The following is a 24,446-nucleotide window of genomic DNA, read 5'->3' on the forward strand; positions in this document are numbered from 1 at the left end:
GTCCCCAGTTCACCTGGCCGTGCTGCTGCTCCAGTTCCAACTGTTCTGCCTGCAGCTATGGAACCCTGACCTGTTCACCGGACGTGCTACCTGTCCCAGACTTGCTGTTTTCAACTCTCTAGAGACAGCAGGAGCGGTAGAGATAGTCTCAAAGATCGGCTATGAAAAAGCCAACACACTTACTCTTGTGTTACTGACTTGTTGCACCCTCGACAACTACTATGATTATTATTATTTGACAATGCTGGTCATTATGAACATTTGACATCTAGGCCATGTGCTGTTATAATCTCCACCCGGCACAGCCAGAAGAGGACTGGCCACCCCTCATAGCCTGGTTCCTCTCTAGGTTTCTTCCTAGGTTTTGGCCTTTCTAGGGAGTTTTCCTAGCCAACCGTGCTTCTACACCTGCAATTGCTTGCTGTTTGGGGTTTAGGCTGGGTTTCTGTACAGCTCTTTGAGATATCAACTGATGTAAAAGGGCTATATAAATACATTTGATTTGATTTGATATCCATAGATCTGTTTCTATTGAAGAGTCTTCAACAGGTGAAGAGGCCATAGCAGTCAGAATCATCTTTCTGTGTAAATGTAGCTGTAGAAATGACCATTTACATTTACATTTACATTTAAGTAAGTTGTACAGACCTTGTATCCGAGAGCTTTGAGCTCGCTGGCAGAGCAGGGGTACAGGTCCATGAACTTGTATCTGTCCACCAGCAGGGCTGTCTCCTTGCCTTCGTACTCGTCCTTGAAGGCCGTGAAACGCCTGCGCTCCACCTTCAGGATACTGGCCAGGTCCCCGATGTTACTCTCAAAGGCCAAGAAACGTGCCCAGATCTCACTGAGAGAGAGGTGTTGACAAACACACAGGCCCATTAGTAACACAACAACAGACAGATCTAATGTGGGTGTCCTATAATAACACAACAACAGACAGATCTAATGTGGGTGTCCTATAATAACACAACAACAGACAGATCTAATGTGGGTGTCCTATAATAACACAACAACAGACAGATCAATGTGGGTGTCCTATAATAACACAACACACAGATCAATGTGGGTGTCCTATAATAACACAACACAGACAGATCTAATGTGGGTGTCCTATAATAACACAACAACAGACAGATCTAATGGTGGGTGTCCTATAATAACACAATAACAGACAGATCTAATGTGGGTGTCCTATAATAACACAACAACAGACAGATCTAATGTGGGTGTTCTATAATAACACAACAACAGACAGATCTAATGTGGGTGTTCTGTAATAACACAACAGACAGATCTAATGTGGGTGTTCTATAATAACACAACAGACAGATCTAATGTGGGTGTTCTATAATAAACAGACAGATCTAATGTGGGTGTCCTATAATAACACAATAACAGATGTGGGTGTCCTATAATAACACAATAACAGATGTGGGTGTCCTATAATAACACAACAGACAGATCTAATGTGGGTGTCCTATAATAACACAACAACAGACAGATCTAATGTGGGTGTCCTATAATAACACAACAGACAGATCTAATGTGGGTGTCCTATAATAACACAACAACAGACAGATCTAATGTGGGTGTCCTATAATAACACAACAGACAGATCTAATGTGGGTGTCCTATAATAACACAACAACAGACAGATCTAATGTGGGTGTCCTATAATAACACAACAACAGACAGATCTAATGTGGGTGTTCTATAATAACACAACAACAGACAGATCTAATGTGGGTGTTCTATAATAACACAACAACAGACAGATCTAATGTGGGTGTTCTATAATAACACAACAACAGACAGATCTAATGTGGGTGTTCTATAATAACACAACAACAGACAGATCTAATGTGGGTGTTGTAGGAACATAATTCCTCATACCCAGACTTCTCTGGCGACAGGCTTCCCGAGGTGAGAACACGCTCAAACAGAACTCTGGTGTTGTTGTCCTCTGGAGGGCGGTAGAGAAAGAGGTGAGGCTTTCAAACTCATTAATCTACCTTTATGTTGCAGATAATGCCTCAGCATCTGTCTCCTAATTTACAGCATAACACCCCATCTACACTGAAAAATATTAAATTAACATGTAAAGTGTTGGTCCCATGTTTCATCCCAGAAATGTTCCATACACACAAAAAGCTTAATTCTCCCAAATATTGTGCAAATTTGTTAACATCTGTTAGTGAGCTTTTCTCCTTTGCCAAGAAAATCCATCCACCTGACAGGTGTGGCATATCAAGAACCTGATTAATAAAGGATCAGACCCTTTTTTTCAATTTTCTCCTAAAATGACGTACCCAAATCTAACTGCCTGTAGCTCAGGACCTGAAGCAAGGATATGCATATTCTTGATACCATTTGAAAGGAAATACTGAAGTTTGTGGAAATGTGAAATTAATGTAGGAGAATAACACTCATTAGATCTGGTAAAAGATAATACAAAACAAAATAAAAACATGCTGTTAGAAGGCAAAAATATGAGAAAGTGAATAAGAGAAAGGCCAAAATATGACTTAGAAATCTAAGTGCAATATAGATTTTGGCCACTAGAGGCAGCAGTGTATGTGCAACGTTTAAGACTGATCAAATGAACCATTGTATTTCTGTTTAAAATATTATATCAAGACTGCCCAAATGTGCCTAATTGGTTTATTAATACATTTAAGTTCATAACTGTGCACTCTCCTCAAACAATAGCATGGTATTCTTTCACTGTAATAGCTACTGAAAATTGGACAGCGCAGTTAGATTAAAAATAATTTAAGCTTTCTGCCAATATCACATATGTCTTTGTCCTGGGAAATTTTCTTGTTACTTACAACCTCATGCTAATCACATTAGCCTACGTTAGCTCAACCGTCCCACGGGGGGGACACCAACCCTGTAGGAGGTTTTAAATAGCATGATCATTACACAGGTGCATCTTGTGCCAGGGACAATAACAGGTCACTAAAATCTGCAGTTTTGTCACACAACACAATGCCACAGGTGTCTGAAGTTGAGGGGGCATTAAATTAGCATGCTGACTGCAGGAATGTCCATCAGAGCTGTTGCCAGATAATTTAATGTTAAGTCACCTCCAATATCCTTTTAGAGAATTAGTAGTATGTCCAACAGGCCTCACAACCACAGACCATGTGTATGGTGTGGTGTAGGCGAGCGGTTAGCTGATGTCAACGTTGTGAACAGAGTGCCCCATGGTGGCGGTGGGGTTATGGTATGGGCAGGCATAAGCTACGGACAATGAACACAACTGAATTTTATCAATGGCAAAATGAACGCACAGATATAACGTGATGAAATCCTGCGACCCATTGTCGTGCCATTCATCCGCCGCCATCACCTCATATTTCAGCATGATAATGCACGGCCCCATGACGCAAGGATCTGTACACAATTCCTGGAAGCTGAAAATGTCCCAGTTCTTCCATGGCCTGCATATTCACCAGACATGTCACCCATTGAGCATGTTTGGGATGTTCTGGATCGACGTGTACGACAGCATGATCCAGTTCCCATGAATATCCAGCAACTTAGCTCAGCCATTGAAAAGGAGTGGGACAACAGTTTACCGGCCACAATCAACAGCCTGATCAACCCTATGCGAAGGAGACTTGCTGCGCTACATGAGGCAAATGGTGGTCACACCAGATACGGACTGGTTTTCTGATCCACGCCCCCACCTTTTGTTTTTAAGGGATCTGTGACCAACAGATGCATATCTGTATTCCCAGTCAAGTAAAATCTATAGATTAGGGCCTAATGTATTTATTTAAATTGACTGATTTCCTTATATTAACTGTAACTCAGTAAAATCTTGGATGTTGGGTTTATATTTTTGTTCAGTACATACACGTCAATGAAATAAAGAAACACACACCAGCATCTATAGACCGCCTCTGCCTGGGTTTTATCTAGTTTGACTATATGAGTAACTGATAGAGGATGTCACTGGGTCCATGTCATAGAGAGAATAGAATCAGCATGTTTAACAAATAGACTGATATTGGATCCCCTGTAGCCTTCAACACCATTGCTTAACAGCTATACAATCTCAATGACTGTTGCCATGGCAGCTACCCGTGGTTGTGTTATTGTTACACAAGAGGGTGAATGACAAGTCTCAATAAATGAATCTGTCACTTGTCACTTACCATTAAGGTGTGAGAGGTAATCGATGTATGCAAGTATATACTCTGGAATGTCTCCATATTTCTTCAAGCCCAGTTCAAATATCTTAAAGGCCACTGATTTGTCCTGTGAGGGAAGGTAACGGAAGACCAGTCAAACATTGAGACACAGAATGTTTCCCCTTATATTCTCTTTGCACTGTTGGCATGGGTGTCAGGCTAAGGCCACAGAGACACGGATGAAATCATATATGCATTAATCAATTGTCAGTTTTTGTCCGTCAAACGCTAATTTCAAGTCAACTGTTTTCGGTTCTCCGTCATCCGTCGACTCCGTCCCATTGCCTCAATACCAAATTTTCAGACAAAATGTGTTTGTGGCCGTAGCCTACGTATACCCACCTTACTGCAGTAGTACTCCATCAGTGCTGCAGTCACATAGACGTGGTGACGCGTCCGCATGTCCTCCCGGGCCTTCTTAAAGATGATGCGGCCTGACTTGATGCCCTCGGCCCGCCTGCCAAACTTCATGTACTGGATGTAGACCAGCGTGGGGTCGATGTCCTCGATGGCCAGCAGACGGTTGTAGATGCTGTGGACCTTTTCATGCTTCAATCGACTCTGAAAAGAGGAGAGATGTGGGTTAGCTCATTCATCAATTAAATGCCTGTCAAACATTTCCTGGACCTCTATTCAACATTCATTTATACTGGTTCACACTCCACAACTTAACTCAACACGAGGATTTCTCCGGAATAATCCAATTAATTAATCTTAATAGGAATGAGACGAGACAAATGAATACGTCTGCAGTGAAAGATGCACTAATCATTTATGGATGACAGTCAATTATACATTTCCTTGGCAACCCTTGACATCTTCATATATTGACCTCATGTTTTGTTTTGGCAAGTGTTCCGTGACAGATGATTGGTGTTCGTGCAGCTCACCTCCTCGTAGTCAGCGAATGAAAAGTACAGCAGCATGTTCTTCTTCAGTAGAGTACTGATGGCGCGCTCGTAGATGTTAGCTGCTTCGTCACTGAACACCTTAGAGTTGTTCATGTCCTGAGGAGCGGAAGAAAGGGTTCAAGTCTGGCATTTAAAAACCATATAACAAACAGTAAGGTCTAAAATAACAAACGTATCTTTTAAAACGTGGAGGAAACCCTGTTCCAATTAGGACACATTGTGCCATCAGTGGCCTCTCTTACCCCCTTCTCTGCCAGTAGTTTACTGGACTGGTCCAGATACTGGGCAGCCTCATACCACACGTCAGGGTGATGGCCCAGCACCAACAGACACTGCTCATAGGCAAACATCACTGCAACATGGAGCACAATTACAACTTTAGGGCTGCAATGCTAGCAAAACCTCTAGGCAACAATGAATTTCTATCAACTTTACTGTGCCTATAAAGTCTGATGGCATGCTATATCAAGTTCACACACACACCACAAATATAGGAATCATTGTCCCCCCCCCACCACACACATACCACCACTAGCTATAGGAATCACTGTTCCCCCCCCACCACACACATACCACCACTAGCTATATGAATCACTGTCCCCCCCACCACCACCACTAGCAATATGAATCACTGTCCCCCCCACCACCACCACTAACTATAGGAATCACTGTCCCCCCCACCACCACCACCACTAGCTATAGGAATCACTGTCCCCCACCACCACCACTAGCTATATGAATCACTGTTCCCCCCACCACACACATACCACCACTAGCTATATGAATCACTGTTCCCCCCCCCAACACCACTAGCTATAGGAATCACTGTTCCCCCCCACCCCCACTAGCTATATGAATCACTGTTCCCCCCCACCACCACTAGCTATATGAATTACTGTCCCCCCCACCACCACTAGCTATATGAATCACTGTCCCCCCCACCACCACCAGCTATATGAATCACTGTTCCCCCCACCAACACCACTAGCTATATGAATCACTGTTCCCCACCACCACCACTAGCTATATGAATCACTGTTCCCCCCCCACCACCACCACATGAATCACTGTTCCCCCCCCCACCACGACATGAATCACTGTTCCCCCCCACCACCACTAGCTATATGAATCACTGTTCCCCACCACCACCACTAGCTGTATGAATCACTGTTCCCCCCCACCACCACCACTAGCTATATGAATCACTGTTCCCCCCCACCACCACCACTAGCTATATGAATCACTGTTCCCCCCCACCACCACCACTAGCTATATGAATCACTGTTCCCCACCACCACCACTAGCTATATGAATCACTGTTCCCCACCACCACCACTAGCTATATGAATCACTGTTCCCCACCACCACCACTAGCTATATGAATCACTGTTCCCCACCACCACTAGCTATATGAATCACTGTTCCCCCCACCAACACCACTAGCTATATGAATCACTGTCCCCCCCCACCAACACCAGCTATATGTATCACTGTTCCCCCCACCAACACCACTAGCTATATGAATCACTGTTCCCCACCACCACCAATAGCTATATGAATCACTGTTCCCCCCCCACCACCACCACATGAATCACTGTTCCCCCCCCCCCCCCACCACCACATGAATCACTGTTCCCCCCCCACCACCACAAGAATCACTGTTTCCCCCCCCACCACCACAAGCTATATGAATCACTGTTCCCCACCACCACCACTAGCTATATGAATCACTGTTCCCCCCACCAACACCACTAGCTATATGAATCACTGTTCCCCCCCACCACCACCACTAGCTATATGAATCACTGTTCCCCACCACCACCACTAGCTATATGAATCACTGTTCCCCCCCCACCACCACTAGCTATATGAATCACTGCTCCCCCACCACCACTAGCTATATGAATCACTGTTCCCCCCCACCAACACCACTAGCTATATGAATCACTGTCCCCCCCACCACCACCACTAGCTATATGAATCACTGTCCCCCCCCACCACCACTAGCTATATGAATCACTGTCCCCCCCACCACCACTAGCTATATGAATCACTGTTCCCCCCCACCACCACTAGCTATATGAATCACTGTTCCCCACCACCACCACTAGCTATATGAATCACTGTTCCCCCCACCAACACCACTAGCTATATGAATCACTGTTCCCCCCACCAACACCACTAGCTATATGAATCACTGTTCCCCCCCACCACCACCACTAGCTATATGAATCACTGTTCCCCCCCCCCCCCACCACTAGCTATATGAATCACTGTTTCCCCCACCACCACTAGCTATATGAATCACTGTTCCCCCCCACCACCACCACATGAATCACTGTCCCCCCCCCACCTCCACTAGCTATATGAATCACTGTTCCCCCCCCCCACCACCACTAGCTATAGGAATCACTGTCCCCCCCAACCACCACCACTTGCTATATGAATCACTGTTCCCCCCCACCACCACTAGATATATGAATCACTGTTCCCCCCCACCACCACTAGCTATAGGAATCACTGTTCCCCCCCACCACCACTAGCTATATGAATCACTGTTCCCCCCCAACCACCACCACTTGCTATATGAATCACTGTTCCCCCCCAACCACCACCACTTGCTATAGGAATCACTGTTCCCCCCCAACCACCACCACTAGCTATATGAATCACTGTCCCCCCCACCACCACTAGCTATATGAATCACTGTTCCCCACCACCACCACTAGCTATATGAATCACTGTTCCCCACCACCACCTATATGAATCACTGTCCCCCCCACCACCACTAGCTATATGAATCACTGTTTCCCCCCCACCACACACACATACCACCACCAGCTATATGAATCACTGTTCCCCACCACCACCACTAGCTATATGAATCACTGTTCCCCCCCACCACCACTAGCTATATGAATCACTGTTCCCCCCACCACACACACATACCACCACTAGCAATATGAATCACTGTTCCCCACCACCACCACTAGCAATATGAATCACTGTTCCCCCCACCACACACACATACCACCACTAGCTATATGAATCACTGTTCCCCACCACCACCACCACTAGCTATATGAATCACTGTATCCCCCCACCACACACACACATACCACCACCAGCTATATGAATCACTGTTCCCCACCACCACCACCACTAGCTATATGAATCACTGTTCCCCCCCACCACCACTAGCTATACGAATCACTGTTCCCCACCACCACCACTAGCTATATGAATCACTGTTCCCCCCCACCACCACTAGCTATATGAATCACTGTTCCCCCCCACCACCAATAGCTATATGAATCACTGTTTCCCCCCCCCACCACACACACATACCACCACTAGCTATGAATCACTGTTCCCCACCACCACCACTAGCTATATGAATCACTGTTCCCCCCCACCACCACTAGATATATGAATCACTGTTCCCCCCCACCACCACTAGCTATAGGAATCACTGTTCCCCCCCCACCACCACTAGCTATATGAATCACTGTTCCCCCCCAACCACCACCACTTGCTATATGAATCACTGTTCCCCCCCAACCACCACCACTTGCTATAGGAATCACTGTCCCCCCCCAACCACCACCACTTGCTATATGAATCACTGTTCCCCCCCCACCACCACTAGATATATGAATCACTGTTCCCCCCCACCACCACTAGCTATAGGAATCACTGTTCCCCCCCACCACCACTAGCTATATGAATCACTGTTCCCCCCCAACCACCACCACTTGCTATATGAATCACTGTTCCCCCCCAACCACCACCACTTGCTATAGGAATCACTGTTCCCCCCCAACCACCACCACTAGCTATATGAATCACTGTCCCCCCCACCACCACTAGCTATATGAATCACTGTTCCCCACCACCACCACTAGCTATATGAATCACTGTTCCCCACCACCACCTATATGAATCACTGTCCCCCCCACCACCACTAGCTATATGAATCACTGTTTCCCCCCCACCACACACACATACCACCACCAGCTATATGAATCACTGTTCCCCACCACCACCACTAGCTATATGAATCACTGTTCCCCCCCACCACACACACATACCACCACTAGCAATATGAATCACTGTTCCCCACCACCACCACTAGCAATATGAATCACTGTTCCCCCCACCACACACACATACCACCACTAGCTATATGAATCACTGTTCCCCCCCACCACCACCACTAGCTATATGAATCACTGTATCCCCCCACCACACACACATACCACCACCAGCTATATGAATCACTGTTCCCCACCACCACCACTAGCTATATGAATCACTGTTCCCCACCACCACCACTAGCTATATGAATCACTGCTCCCCCACCACCACTAGCTATATGAATCACTGTTCCCCCCACCACCACCACTAGCTATATGAATCACTGTTCCCCCCACCACCACCACTAGCTATATGAATCACTGTTCCCCACCACCACCACTAGCTATATGAATCACTGTTCCCCCCCCACCACCACTAGCTATATGAATCACTGTCCCCCCCCACCACCACTAGCTATATGAATCACTGTTCCCCCCCCACCACCACTAGCTATATGAATCACTGATCCCCACCACCACCACTAGCTATATGAATCACTGTTCCCCACCACCACCACTAGCTATATGAATCACTGTTCCCCCCACCAACACCACTATCTATATGAATCACTGTTCCCCCCCACCACCACCACTATCTATATGAATCACTGTTCCCCCCCACCACCACCACTAGCTATATGAATCACTGTTCCCCCCCCCCCCCCCCACCACTAGCTATATGAATCACTGTTCCCCCCACCACAACTAGCTATATGAATCACTGTTCCCCCCCACCACCACCACATGAATAACTGTCCCCCCCCCCCCCCCCCCACCTATATGAATCACTGTTCCCCCCCCCCCCCCACCACTAGCTATATGAATCACTGTCCCCCCCCACCACCACTAGCTATATGAATCACTGTTCCCCCCCCCCAACCACCACTAGCTATATGAATCACTGTTCCCCCCCACAACCACCACTAGCTATATGAATCACTGTTCCACCCCACCACTAGCTATATGAATCACTGTTCCCCCCCCCACCACCACTAGATATATGAATCACTGTTCCCCCCCCACCACCACTAGCTATAGGAATCACTGTTCCCCCCCACCACCACTAGCTATATGAATCACTGTTCCCCCCCAACCACCACCACTTGCTATATGAATCACTGTTCCCCCCCAAACACCACCACTTGCTATGGGAATCACTGTTCCCCCCCAACCACCACCACTAGCTATATGAATCACTGTCCCCCCCACCACCACTAGCTATATGAATCACTGTTCCCCACCACCACCACTAGCTATATGAATCACTGTTCCCCACCACCACCACTAGCTATATGAATCACTGTTCCCCACCACCACCACTAGCTATATGAATCACTGTCCCCCCCACCACCACTAGCTATATGAATCACTGTTCCCCACCACCACCACTAGCTATATGAATCACTGTTCCCCCCCACCACCACTAGCTATATGAATCACTGTTCCCCCCCACCACACACACATACCACCACTAGCAATATGAATCACTGTTCCCCACCACCACCACTAGCAATATGAATCACTGTTCCCCCCCACCACACACACATACCACCACTAGCTATATGAATCACTGTTCACCACCACCACCACTAGCTATATGAATCACTGTTCCCCACCACCACCACTAGCTATATGAATCACTGTCCCCCCCCCACCACACACACATACCACCACTAGCTATGAATCACTGTTCCCCACCACCACCACTAGCTATATGAATCACAGTTCCCCCCCACCACCACTAGATATATGAATCACTGTTCCCCCCCACCACCACTAGCTATAGGAATCACTGTTCCCCCCCACCACCACTAGCTATATGAATCACTGTTCCCCCCCAACCACCACCACTTGCTATATGAATCACTGTTCCCCCCCAACCACCACCACTTGCTATAGGAATCACTGTCCCCCCCAACCACCACCACTTGCTATATGAATCACTGTTCCCCCCCCACCACCACTAGATATATGAATCACTGTTCCCCCCCACCACCACTAGCTATAGGAATCACTGTTCCCCCCCACCACCACTAGCTATATGAATCACTGTTCCCCCCCAACCACCACCACTTGCTATATGAATCACTGTTCCCCCCCAACCACCACCACTTGCTATAGGAATCACTGTTCCCCCCCAACCACCACCAGTAGCTATATGAAATCACTGTCCCCCCCACCACCACTAGCTATATGAATCACTGTTCCCCACCACCACCACTAGCTATATGAATCACTGTTCCCCACCACCACCTATATGAATCACTGTCCCCCCCACCACCACTAGCTATATGAATCACTGTTTCCCCCCCACCACACACACATACCACCACCAGCTATATGAATCACTGTTCCCCACCACCACCACTAGCTATATGAATCACTGTTCCCCACCACTAGCTATATGAATCACTGTTCCCCCCCACCACCACTAGCTATATGAATCACTGTTCCCCCCACCACACACACATACCACCACTAGCAATATGAATCACTGTTCCCCACCACCACCACTAGCAATATGAATCACTGTTCCCCCCACCACACACACATACCACCACTAACTATATGAATCACTGTTCCCCACCACCACCACTAGCTATATGAATCACTGTTTCCCCCCACCACACACACATACCACCACCAGCTATATGAATCACTGTTCCCCACCACCACCACTAGCTATATGAATCACTGTTCCCCACCACCACCACTAGCTATATGAATCACTGTTCCCCCCACCACACACACATACCACCACTAGCTATATGAATCACTGTTCCCCACCACCACCACCACTACTAGCTATATGAATCACTGTTCCCCCCCCACCACCACTAGCTATATGAATCACTGTTCCCCCCCACCACCACCACTAGCTATATGAATCACTGTTCCCCCCACCACCACCACTAGCTATATGAATCACTGTCCCCCCCACCACTAGCTATATGAATCACTGTCCCCCCCACCACTAGCTATATGAATCATTGTTCCCCACCACCACCACTAGCTATATGAATCACTGTCCCCCCCACCACTAGCTATATGAATCACTGTTCCACCCCACCACTAGCTATATGAATCACTGTTCCCCCCCCCACCACCACTAGATATATGAATCACTGTTCCCCCCCACCACCACTAGCTATAGGAATCACTGTTCCCCCCCACCACCACTAGCTATATGAATCACTGTTCCCCCCCAACCACCACCACTTGCTATATGAATCACTGTTCCCCCCCAACCACCACCACTTGCTATAGGAATCACTATTCCCCCCCAACCACCACCACTTGCTATATGAATCACTGTTCCCCCCCACCACCACTAGCTATAGGAATCACTGTTCCCCCCCACCACCACTAGCTATATGAATCACTGTTCCCCCCCAACCACCACCACTTGCTATATGAATCACTGTTCCCCCCCAACCACCACCACTTGCTATAGGAATCACTGTTCCCCCCCCCCACCACCACTAGATATATGAATCACTGTTCCCCCCCACCACCACTAGCTATAGGAATCACTGTTCCCCCCACCACCACTAGCTATATGAATCACTGTTCCCCCCCAACCACCACCACTTGCTATATGAATCACTGTTCCCCCCCAACCACCACCACTTACTATAGGAATCACTGTTCCCCCCCAACCACCACCACTTGCTATATGAATCACTGTTCCCCCCCACCACCACTAGCTATAGGAATCACTGTTCCCCCCCACCACCACTAGCTATATGAATCACTGTTCCCCCCCAACCACCACCACTTGCTATATGAATCACTGTTCCCCCCCAACCACCACCACTTGCTATAGGAATCACTGTTCCCCCCCAACCACCACCACTAGCTATATGAATCACTGTCCCCCCCACCACCACTAGCTATATGAATCACTGTTCCCCACCACCACCACTAGCTATATGAATCACTGTTCCCCACCACCACCACTAGCTATATGAATCACTGTTCCCCACCACCACCACTAGCTATATGAATCACTGTCCCCCCCACCACCACTAGCTATATGAATCACTGTTCCCCACCACCACCACTAGCTATATGAAATCACTGTTCCCCCCCACCACCACTAGCTATATAAATCACTGTTTCCCACCCACCACACACACATACCACCACCAGCTATATGAATCACTGTTCCCCACCACCACCACCACTAGCTATATGAATCACTGTTCCCCCCCACCACCACTAGCTATACGAATCACTGTTCCCCACCACCACCACTAGCTATATGAATCACTGTTCCCCCCACCACCACTAGCTATATGAATCACTGTTCCCCCCACCACACACACATACCACCACTAGCAATATGAATCACTGTTCCCCACCACCACCACTAGCAATATGAATCACTGTTCCCCCCACCACACACACACATACCACCACTAGCTATTTGAATCACTGTTCACCACCACCACCACTAGCTATATGAATCACTGTTCCCCACCACCACCACTAGCTATATGAATCACTGTTCCCCCCCCACCACACACACATACCACCACTAGCTATGAATCACTGTTCCCCACCACCACCACTAGCTATATGAATCACTGTTCCCCCCCACCACCACTAGATATATGAATCACTGTTCCCCCCCACCACCACTAGATATATGAATCACTGTTCCCCCCCACCACCACTAGCTATAGGAATCACTGTTCCCCCCCACCACCACTAGCTATATGAATCACTGTTCCCCCCCAACCACCACCACTTGCTATATGAATCACTGTTCCCCCCCAACCCACCACCACTTGCTATAGGAATCACTGTTCCCCCCCAACCACCACCACTTGCTATAGGAATCACTGTCCCCCCCAACCACCACCACTTGCTATATGAATCACTGTTCCCCCCCACCACCACTAGATATATGAATCACTGTTCCCCCCCACCACCACTAGCTATAGGAATCACTGTTCCCCCCCACCACCACTAGCTATATGAATCACTGTTCCCCCCCAACCACCACCACTTGCTATATGAATCACTGTTCCCCCCCCAACCACCACCACTTGCTATAGGAATCACTGTTCCCCCCCAACCACCACCACTAGCTATATGAATCACTGTCCCCCCCACCACCACTAGCTATATGAATCACTGTTCCCCACCACCACCACTAGCTATATGAATCACTGTTCCCCACCACCACCTATATGAATCACTGTCCCCCCCACCACCACTAGCTATATGAATCACTGTTTCCCCCCCACCACACACACATACCACCACCAGCTATATGAATCACTGTTCCCCACCACCACCACTAGCTATATGAATCACTGTTCCCCACCACCACCACTAGCAATATGAATCACTGTTCCCCCCACCACACACACATACCACCACTAGCTATATGAATCACTGTTCCCCACCACCACCACTAGCTATATGAATCACTGTTTCCCCCCACCACACACACATACCACCACCAGCTATATGAATCACTGTTCCCCACCACCACCACTAGCTATATCAATCACTGTTCCCCACCACCACCACTAGCTATATGAATCACTGTTCCCCCCACCACACACACACATACCACCACTAGCTATATGAATCACTGTTCCCCACCACCACCACCACTAGCTATATGAATCACTGTTCCCCCCCACCACCACTAGCTATATGAATCACTGTTCCCCACCACCACCACTAGCTATATGAATCACTGTTCCCCCCCACCACCACCACTAGCTATATGAATCACTGTTCCCCCCCACCACCACCACTAGCTATATGAATCACTGCTCCCCCACCACCACTAGCTATATGAATCACTGTCCCCCCCACCACCACCACTAGCTATATGAATCACTGTCCCCCCCACCACTAGCTATATGAATCACTGTCCCCCCCACCACTAGCTATATGAATCACTGTCCCCCCCACCACTAGCTATATGAATCATTGTTCCCCACCACCACCACTAGCTATATGAATCACTGTCCCCCCCCACCACTAGCTATATGAATCACTGTTCCCCCCACCACACACACATACCACCACTAGCTATATGAATCACTGTTCCCCCCCCCACCACCACCAGCTATATGAATCACTGTCCCCCCCCCCACCACCACCACTAGCTATATGAATCACTGTCCCCCCCCACCACCACTAGCTATATGAATCACTGTCCCCCCCCACCACCACTAGCTATATGAATCACTGTTTCCCCCCCCCACCACCACTAGCTATATGAATCACTGTTTCCCCCCCCACCACCACTAGCTATATGAATCACTGTTTCCCCCCCACCACCACTAGCTATATGAATCACTGTTCCCCCCCACCACCACCAGCTATAGGAATCACTGTTCCCCCCCACCACCACTAGCTATATGAATCACTGTTCCCCCCACCAACACCACTAGCTATATGAATCTCTGTTCCCCACCACCACCACTAGCTATATGAATCACTGTTCCCCCCCACCACCACTAGCTATATGAATCACTGTCCCCCCCACCACTAGCTATATGAATCACTGTTCCCCCCCACCACACACACATACCACCACTAGCTATATGAATCACTGTTCCCCCCCCACCACCACCAGCTATATGAATCACTGTCCCCCCCCCCCCACCACCACCACTAGCTATATGAATCACTGTCCCCCCCCCACCACCACTAGCTATATGAATCACTGTCCCCCCCCCCACCACCACTAGCTATATGAATCACTGTCCCCCCCCCCACCACCACTAGCTATATGAATCACTGTTTCCCCCCCACCACCACTAGCTATATGAATCACTGTTCCCCCCCACCACCACCACTTGCTATAGGAATCACTGTTCCCCCCCACCACCACTAGCTATATGAATCACTGTTCCCCCCACCAACACCACTAGCTATATGAATCTCTGTTCCCCACCACCACCACTAGCTATATGAATCACTGTTCCCCCCCACCACCACTAGCTATATGAATCACTGTTCCCCCCCACCACCACTAGCTATATGAATCACTGTTCCCCCCCACCACCACTAGCTATATGAATCTCTGTTCCCCACCACCACCACTAGCTATATGAATCACTGTTCCCCACCACCACCACTAGCTATATGAATCACTGTTCCCCCCACCACCACTAGCTATATGAATCACTGTTCCCCCCCCCACCACCACTAGCTATATGAATCACTGTTCCCCCCTACCACCACTAGCTATATGAATCACTGTTCCCCCCCCACCACCACTAGCTATATGAATCACTGTTCCCCCACCACACACATACCACCACTAGCTATATGAATCACTGTCCCCCCCCCCCCCACCACCACTAGCTATATGAATCACTGTTCCCCACCACCACCACTAGCTATATTAATCACTGTTCCCCCCCCCAACACCACTAGCTTTATGAATCACTGTTCCCACCACACACATACCACCACTAGCTATATGAATCACTGTTTATGAATCACGGTTCCCCCCAAAACACCTCTCTTAGTGATGAGTGTCTGGTCCTCTGTGCGGAGCGGGTTGCTCTTCTCCCATTGGATGTACTTCTTCCACATCTCCACCTGCACCGCCTCCTGGGGGGAGTTCTGGGGGGGTACCGAGGGGGCATTCCTATCCAGACCCTTCATCACAGTCTCATATTCCTGAAGAGAAAGTTTTACATCAGCTCACAATCATTAAATCATTTACCAGACAGTATAAATCCGTTTACCTCATCATAGTGTGTTTGTGTGTGAGTGAGTACCTTACCTTGGCCACTCTCCTAGCGTTCATGTAGTCTCTGCTGCGGTCCTCAATCATCTTCTTGGCCAGATGTACGTTGATGCCCTGTTTGTACAACACCAGGCTACTTAGCAGCACTGACAGAGGAGATCAATGGCACACGAAAGCAATGTTCTGCTACCCCTCATATGGTTCCTTATTCAGCCCTCCATAGGGGTCATAGGTCATTGGTCTTACCTCCTCATACTTGCTGTAGTCTCTCCAGAGCTGCTCGATGTTGATCATGGGGTTCACACAGCCCCTCTGGTAGACCCTGCGCACCGCCGTGATTCGCTGGTTTTCAGCGTACGAACCAACCGCCTCACTGGAAGGACACAAGACTAGGGAATTAGGGACTTGAAGTACTTTTAATGAACGAAAACAACAACAAAGTATTGTGTTAAGAGCAGTACTTACACTCCTTTGAGGAAGTTGATGTAGTCCACCCATATCTGAGGGGAGAGCAGAAGAATTAGAGATCGTGGCTTGGAAACCCATTTCAGATTGCATTTTTTTAACAAACTTGTTTTAACATTTAATTGCCAATATGCTTTGATTTACCTGGTAGGACATGATCTCCATGCCGATTTTATCCAGCGCAAAGTCATACGCCTGCGCCATCTTCTCTCTGGTGATGGTCAAGCAGGGCTGGGTTAGGACTTGTGTTACATCACAATATCAAGACATGCACTGGGAACATTTGTCAAAATAGGGTGTTGTGTTATCACTGTGAAATGCATTGCTGAATGGTTAAGATTGTGTGTGAGCACACGAAGAGCCCGTCCCCCTCCAATTCCTTTCCTGGGTAACAGGTGAACCTACTTGTAGCTGGGTAGCTTTCCTTTGGTCTCTCGGACGTATGAAAGGTAGCATTTCCACAGGTCGATGTGCAGCACTTTCATCAGACATCTCTGAAACAACTACAGTAGGAGGGAAGGGCCTTTTTTCAGTTTCACGTATTCAAAAACATATCGGTCTACTGAAAATTAACGCTTCAGACAACAGTGTGCACTCAATCATTCCCCACTGTCATACTGAGAAATAGATACGCTGGGTGATTTGTAGTGTGTGTTTCCATGTATAAAAGGGGAAGTAGGGGATTCCCTGTAGGGAGGGCTGCCTAATAGAAAGTGACCTAATGCCTACCCCAGCAGGCGAACCAGTGGAACAGAGCTCACTGACAGACAGCAGCCACACTGTACCACAGCTGGAGATAAACAGTAGTGTACACAAGGGCTTTGCAACGCGCTGCTGCTATAAAAGACTGAACCCTCCTTGGTGAAAATGAGAGAGAACTGCTTTTCCTTTCATTTTCCGGGGATGGTTAACAGACAGTACCAACATAGTAAAAACATCTGCACCAGACAAAAAAGTTTGAGCTGATAAGTGTTTAGTGTTGTCTGTGGGTTATCAATACATGTTCTGTGACTTAAACAAGTGGCAATAAACAATGATTTTCTACTCTTGTGAATTGAAGATTTACTGTTGTACTGCAGTAAAGCATGCAGCTACATTTTATGGGTTTGGCTTGATCCTTGATATATTACAGTGGTGACTTAAATGGCTTCTTCAGTTGTTAAGGGCAACACTGGATGAGTCAGAACCATGTTGGTTTCCATCAAGTGACAGGGAGGTGAAACCTCCCTTCGAATCAACCAACCATGGCGGTCTCAGTCCCCTGTAAGGCCAATGGGAGGGGACTTTGGTATGATTGGCACTCACCTTTTCTACCTTGTCATAGTTTTTTGCCTTGATCTGTGGACAGAGTGTAAACGAAGTGTTAATTCAACAGGCGGGTGTTTCCATTGTATATATGGACAAACAGGCATGCATGCAAACTCCCTCTGACACACACACACACACACACACACACACAATCCCTTTCAGATCAACAAAGTGAATTTCACACAAGAAAGACCATTTCAAGATATATTTTGTAAGATATGGGGTTTATTCTCATTGTACATCATGGACCATACACGAGTCACATGATCAAGCAGTTGTAAAAAAATGGGTTTTGATGTCTAGACATTGTTCCATGGGGTAAAGATAAATATAGGAGCTGTAAAGGAATTAAAGAACATGTTTTCCCATCTGTGAATACCCACCCTTCCCAATAAACTGTAGCCTTAGAAAAATAAGCCCAATACAACTATAAAAATGTCCTTTTCATCAGCATATAAAAAGCAGCTAAGCATAATGAGAAACATCAATCTTTACTGGAGCTACCGGTTGGCCTGGCCCTGACAAAAGGCCTGTGTGGCAGGCACAGGACTCCCAAAGCAGCAGCCTAGCTGCATGGCCTGTACTGTAGGCCTTTTGTTGTTGCAATTGCAAGGCTAGTAGCTCCTAAAAATTTGACGACAAAACACACAGTAACAAGAAACATTCAGGTGTTTGAATGGGAGAATACATTTGAACTTGGAATGAATCCTGCCTCGATAATCCTCCATCTGCTTCTTTCCCTCATTGATTCTAAGAGCAATACAGCGGAATGTCACTAAGCCCACAGGTTGGCTTTCATCTTATTGTTGTGCAAGCCACTTAACACAATCACTGATTAGAGGGACTATCAAATAATGTGTCAACATTAAACATTGCCTAGGCCTCGGAGTGTATAGCTTGAATACAAGTACTTTTTCAGGAATAAGAATACTCAGCACAAGAAAATAACTCATTCGATATGTATACATCTAGAGGTGGGAAGTATCATTGCAAGATTACAATGAATCATTTCACATTTGTTCAATAAGTCAGATCCTAAAGAGAACTAGGCCTATGTCAAATGTAGCCTATGGAATTGTAGTGTTAGACATGAAAAAGAACACTAGTTTTACACAGACAACATGAAACAAGATTGGTAATAAACAATGATTTATTGAAGTAAATCACTAGATAAATCAACTTAAAAATAACACAGAAGAGGTAACCCCAGCCTTGACAGCTGCAGGCATAGAGAAGTACATCCCGTGACATGAGTGACCATAGCTTTAGGTAGGCTACATAGATAGAGTCTCACCTCGAGGGCAGACACGCACACCCACACAATCTGTAGCCAGCATACATTGTCATTGTATGAATCTACAGCAGCCCATGGCTTTAGCACTCAATACCAATAGTTTCAGCCTCTCACTCAAAGTTGTTATCCCAGCTACAACATGAGAACCAGACTCCGAAGACACTAGAAGAGAGACAAAGTCCACTAAAGCACATTGTTACATGTCGGTGCAGGCAAACCAGTCGAGTGGGGAATTAAATATTAATCAATCCATCCAATTGTCTGAAATTGTTTAAATCTCAACCAAATAAAATACATTATATTAGTAATATGGGCTTTTATCAGGAAGTCACAACAATCCAGGCTACTTGAAAGACCTAGGCTTAAAAACCCAAGAGCAAGCCCATCAACACAGAAATACTTCCTTAGGCAAATGTTCAACATATCCATACAAATAGCTTCCACAACATTCAAAACTATTCCAGTTCTTCAACTACCATCAGTTCTCTATCAAATAAGCATTCGCATTACAAGCACATCACTAGACCTACGACCTAACTCGCACTCGGCAGCCAACCAAAAAAAACATGAACTCGGAAGCTAACAGGCATAATTTATATGTGGCATAATCAAGAGCACCAGGCCTAATGCATTCTTTAAAATGGGATTAGGTATGGGAATGGTTATGGGGAAAGGAGGTGGTTGTGAACTGGACTGCAGTAACCATCAACACCATAAAGAGAAAGATGCAATAAGTCACAGTACAGAATTCTGGTCATTTGTTTTATTAAACAGTATGCAATTTAAAATCACTTTCTCAACAAACCGCAGGGTACAGTCAAATTGAGTACAACGCAATTTATGCATTTCCTTATGCTTGTGCATGCACAGATCAACCACTTGAGTTCACCAAGGTGACAGAAACTGTTTTCAAACGAAGACAAAAACCACAAAGCAAGTGCGAAATGTGCCACAAAAGGTCAAATCTGACCCAGAACCAAGACAATGGTCCCCTAAGCTGCACCTGAACATAGTACAAGTAAAACACCTGATTTCCCAATACTGGATTGTTCCTGTATAACTCTTTCACAAGCACACGTTATTTTCTTAAACGGTTAGTGAAGAGGTCAGACATTCAAACGTATGATTCATTTTCTACACATTAGATCCAAACTAGAATGTTGATGTTACAGCAGTAAAGAAAAAGGTTACAACTACCATATTATTTGACAGGTTGCGGTTAAGCTCAAAACAACCAAAGCTTAACAAAATGTATTTATTTCCAGGTTGCTCATGATGTTGAGGCAAATGAAACTGGGATAAAAAGACTACGGCAAGCTCGATTTGACTGCAGTCTAGATATAAATCAAAGGCTACCCAAACTGGAAGGGAAAAAAACAATTGAATAGTTTTAATGCAGATGACCAACTTTTAACTATGGTACATATCTATAAACAAATGAAGTCAACGGGTGGTTGAACTTTTACAGAATGACCTACAGGCTGTGCTAAACGGTGTTGAATGAGGCCATTCTAACTAGGGTAGCAGTGTAAAGAATGGGAGAGCTTCTAGACTAAATAACAATGTGCCCAACTCCTCACGGATGTGCACGGTGCAAATACTCCAGGGTCAAGTCTGATTGTATTCCAGTCACAATACACCAACAAATAAGGTGACATCTGAACATTAGAGACTATTAGCCAATCTGGTATCAATCAACCCTCAGACAAGGGGTGTCCAATCCCAGTCTTGTAGGGCAGCAGTACGTGCAGGCTTTTCCCCTCTAGTCCAGAAACACAATTAACAGGGGGAAAAAACCCTTTACCCAGATTTAACATGGAATCAGGTGTATTTGCACTGGGCTGGAACAAAAGCCTACATACTGCCAGACCTAGATGGGACACCATGTACAAGTCAATTCCTGTAGATGTGAAAGGAAGCTGTGGGTGTAAGAAGGGGACTCCGTGCAGCATTACCTGTTCACATACTCCCACTCAACCCCTTCAATCCTACAGGAAGTGAGACATGGGCTTGATTTTAAACTGGGCACATCAGTTGGTCTCCTCCCCAGACTTCTGTTCACCTGCTGTAGACAGCCCAGAGCCCAGATGACTAGCTCGGATCAGAGCTGCGTGTAGTGGGCATCAATTAATGAGGCTAGGTCAGTCATGCTTTTAACTCACACATACTTACCCTTTATCCCCCTAAATAAGTGGATTACAAGCATCCATTTGTATGTCTAAAACTAATGGCATACTAATGAAATGATGGAGCTTATGTAGGGATGGGGTTTAAGGCTCATCTAAGATGTAGGCAATATGGCGTGATAAGGGTGGGGGGCAGGAATGGGAACAGGTACCATCCACAAAAACCCAATAGATTTTGTAATTTGGGTGAACTATCCTTTTAAAAAGACATATTGGAGTAATGTGGATTCTTTGCTGGGTCAAAACCAGGGATCTACAATACTACAGCTTTCGTAGTAAACATAGGTCGCTTGTTGGGTGGTAGGGTAGCATAACTGTGCTGGAAAAAATGTTAAGTTGGACACAACATTCACTCATACGGTTTATGATGAAAAACAAAAATGACCTCAAAGAAATGACACAGGAGGCAATAAATAGACACGACAAGTGAATAAAAGGCTAAAGCACTCCAATACCATTAAAAAGTTTTAATGCTGTTGCAGATCAAACATGCAACAAATGCACTTAACCCCATTTAAAGACGTAGAAAATAGTTTTTTTTCCTACTGAGGAACATACAGTCTGCGTCCTGAAAAATAAATGGTTAAGATATTAACCTAAACCCCTCGTACTTTTTTAAAATACCATTGAGATGAAGAGGACCTATTTGTTGTGTGAAAGTCACATTGTTGATCCTGTTAGGATATGCACGCTCATGCACACATGTAGTTGTGAGAAATTGATAAAATATTAACCTCCGCTTCAATGAATAGTTTCCAGAATCTGCCCGAGCTTGGGAACTGGGCCACAAGTCGTTCATACGTCTTCCTTGCTTTGTCTATTGGTTGGTTCTAAAAGGGCAGAATGCATTTACATGTACACTTGTTGACAAACAAGTTGAAACAGTCCTATATGACACATTTGTAATTGTTCTGTTAGATCCCCACCCACCACCCTCTTGATCCCCACCCTCTCCCTCCCTTGACCCAATCGATTACCCCAGGTAAGAGGAATGCAACCCTGAGTCACTAAACCTGTGCTTCTCGAATCAGAATGCTCCATGCGTCAAGGTCATATGGGTTTTCTTCCAACTTCTTCTCTGCTTTCTTAACCTTCTCTGGGATATACTCAGCTGCCTGCAAGACATAAAAATATGATTGGGGTTACAGACATGCATACACTGCAACAAGAGGTGGCTTGGGAAAACAAATCAATCAGGGTGCCAATATTATAGACAATTTTAAGAGTAGATTTTAGAAGATCTCGTTTATAATAGACCTACTACACTTATTTCCAGTTTGGACTACTTTATTTAGCCACATAAGAAACCGAGTAGGACAAAGGCAGACACGATGCAATGCTTGCTTGTTTACATGGTTAGCTAGTTGACTACTAAGGTAGTTCGCTAATCATGTAAACATATTACACAATTGCACAACTTCTAACACAGATAGCTTATGGAGTAAACGGTGCGCTCAACCGTTTATTAAATGCAATACAATGTGCACGCATTGCTGCATACGCTTTGGCTAGTTAGCGTAACAAAAAAGCGCGGCCCAACTGCAACAGTAATGTTACCTAGGTTGCTAACTTCAGCTAGCACGCGAAATTAACTAGTGTTTATTCTCAGCAACAGGCCAAACGCTAACTAGTCGTGTTAGCATGACGTTCAGACCATAATAGGTCGTGTTATCTGTACAAACTAGCTGACGTTAGTTGGTCGACTGACATCCATTTCTGACAAATCATTGGCAGGTTACCTAGCTAGTACGTAATTAGCTTAGCCGCAGGTCTCTCAAAAAGGCAACGTAATTAAGTAGTTGACTATTTTACCTAAAATATTGTCAATAATGTGTGGTAGCTATGTAGAAAGCGCATCAAATCCATATATTCTATATTAAACGGTATCTAGAGTGTAGGCCTGGCTAGCTAACGGCAGTGAACCATCATGCAACACGAGTGAAATTGTAACGTAGCTAACTAGCAATCGATCGCTACAAACAACTGAAATGCTCTACCTGGTCGGCGGTTGCTTCCGTGGACATTACTGGTTACGTTTAGTGTACCTATATTACAAATGTCAACAGTATTTAAACATAGAAATATTCAATTAAAAACAGCTATATCGCATGACTGCACGACAACTCTAGTAGCTATGAACACAGTCTGCCCACTGCTGTGACTGGCCGTTTTCTCAAAATGGCGTGGCTGAATGCTCACTTCCTTATGTTCT

The 24,446-nt window shown here is 46.1% G+C and overlaps 1 protein-coding gene across 1 annotated transcript; it reads right to left on the reverse strand.

Moving 5' to 3' along the window:
• Positions 1-525: 525 nt before the first annotated feature.
• LOC115166845 (cleavage stimulation factor subunit 3) lies at positions 526-24,446 on the reverse strand. The gene is made up of 16 exons (XM_029720716.1): positions 24,232-24,446; positions 23,248-23,349; positions 22,969-23,064; positions 18,752-18,784; positions 17,852-17,949; positions 17,591-17,657; positions 17,447-17,481; positions 17,228-17,354; positions 17,018-17,095; positions 16,749-16,911; positions 5,356-5,465; positions 5,093-5,209; positions 4,545-4,763; positions 4,167-4,269; positions 1,894-1,963; positions 526-844 (listed from the first exon to the last, which is right to left on the reverse strand). Exons 1-16 carry the CDS (start codon positions 24,256-24,258, stop codon positions 574-576), a joined length of 1,716 nt encoding a protein of 571 aa, XP_029576576.1. The 5' UTR covers positions 24,259-24,446; the 3' UTR covers positions 526-573.

Source organism: Salmo trutta, chromosome 29, assembly GCF_901001165.1.
Source record: "Salmo trutta chromosome 29, fSalTru1.1, whole genome shotgun sequence".
In the NCBI taxonomy this organism is placed as follows: Eukaryota; Metazoa; Chordata; class Actinopteri; order Salmoniformes; family Salmonidae; genus Salmo; species Salmo trutta.

Excerpts from the sequence above, each read along its gene's own strand:
- LOC115166845 (XM_029720716.1), bottom strand. The coding sequence starts at position 24,258 with ATGTCCACGGAAGCAACCGCCGACCAG. Across the intron at positions 17,355-17,446 it reads ATCAACTTCCTCAAAGGAGT|TGAGGCGGTTGGTTCGTACG; the intron begins GTAAGTACTGCT and ends GTGTCCTTCCAG. Across the intron at positions 5,466-16,748 it reads GACACTCATCACTAAGAGAG|TGATGTTTGCCTATGAGCAG; the intron begins GTGTTTTGGGGG and ends TCCATGTTGCAG.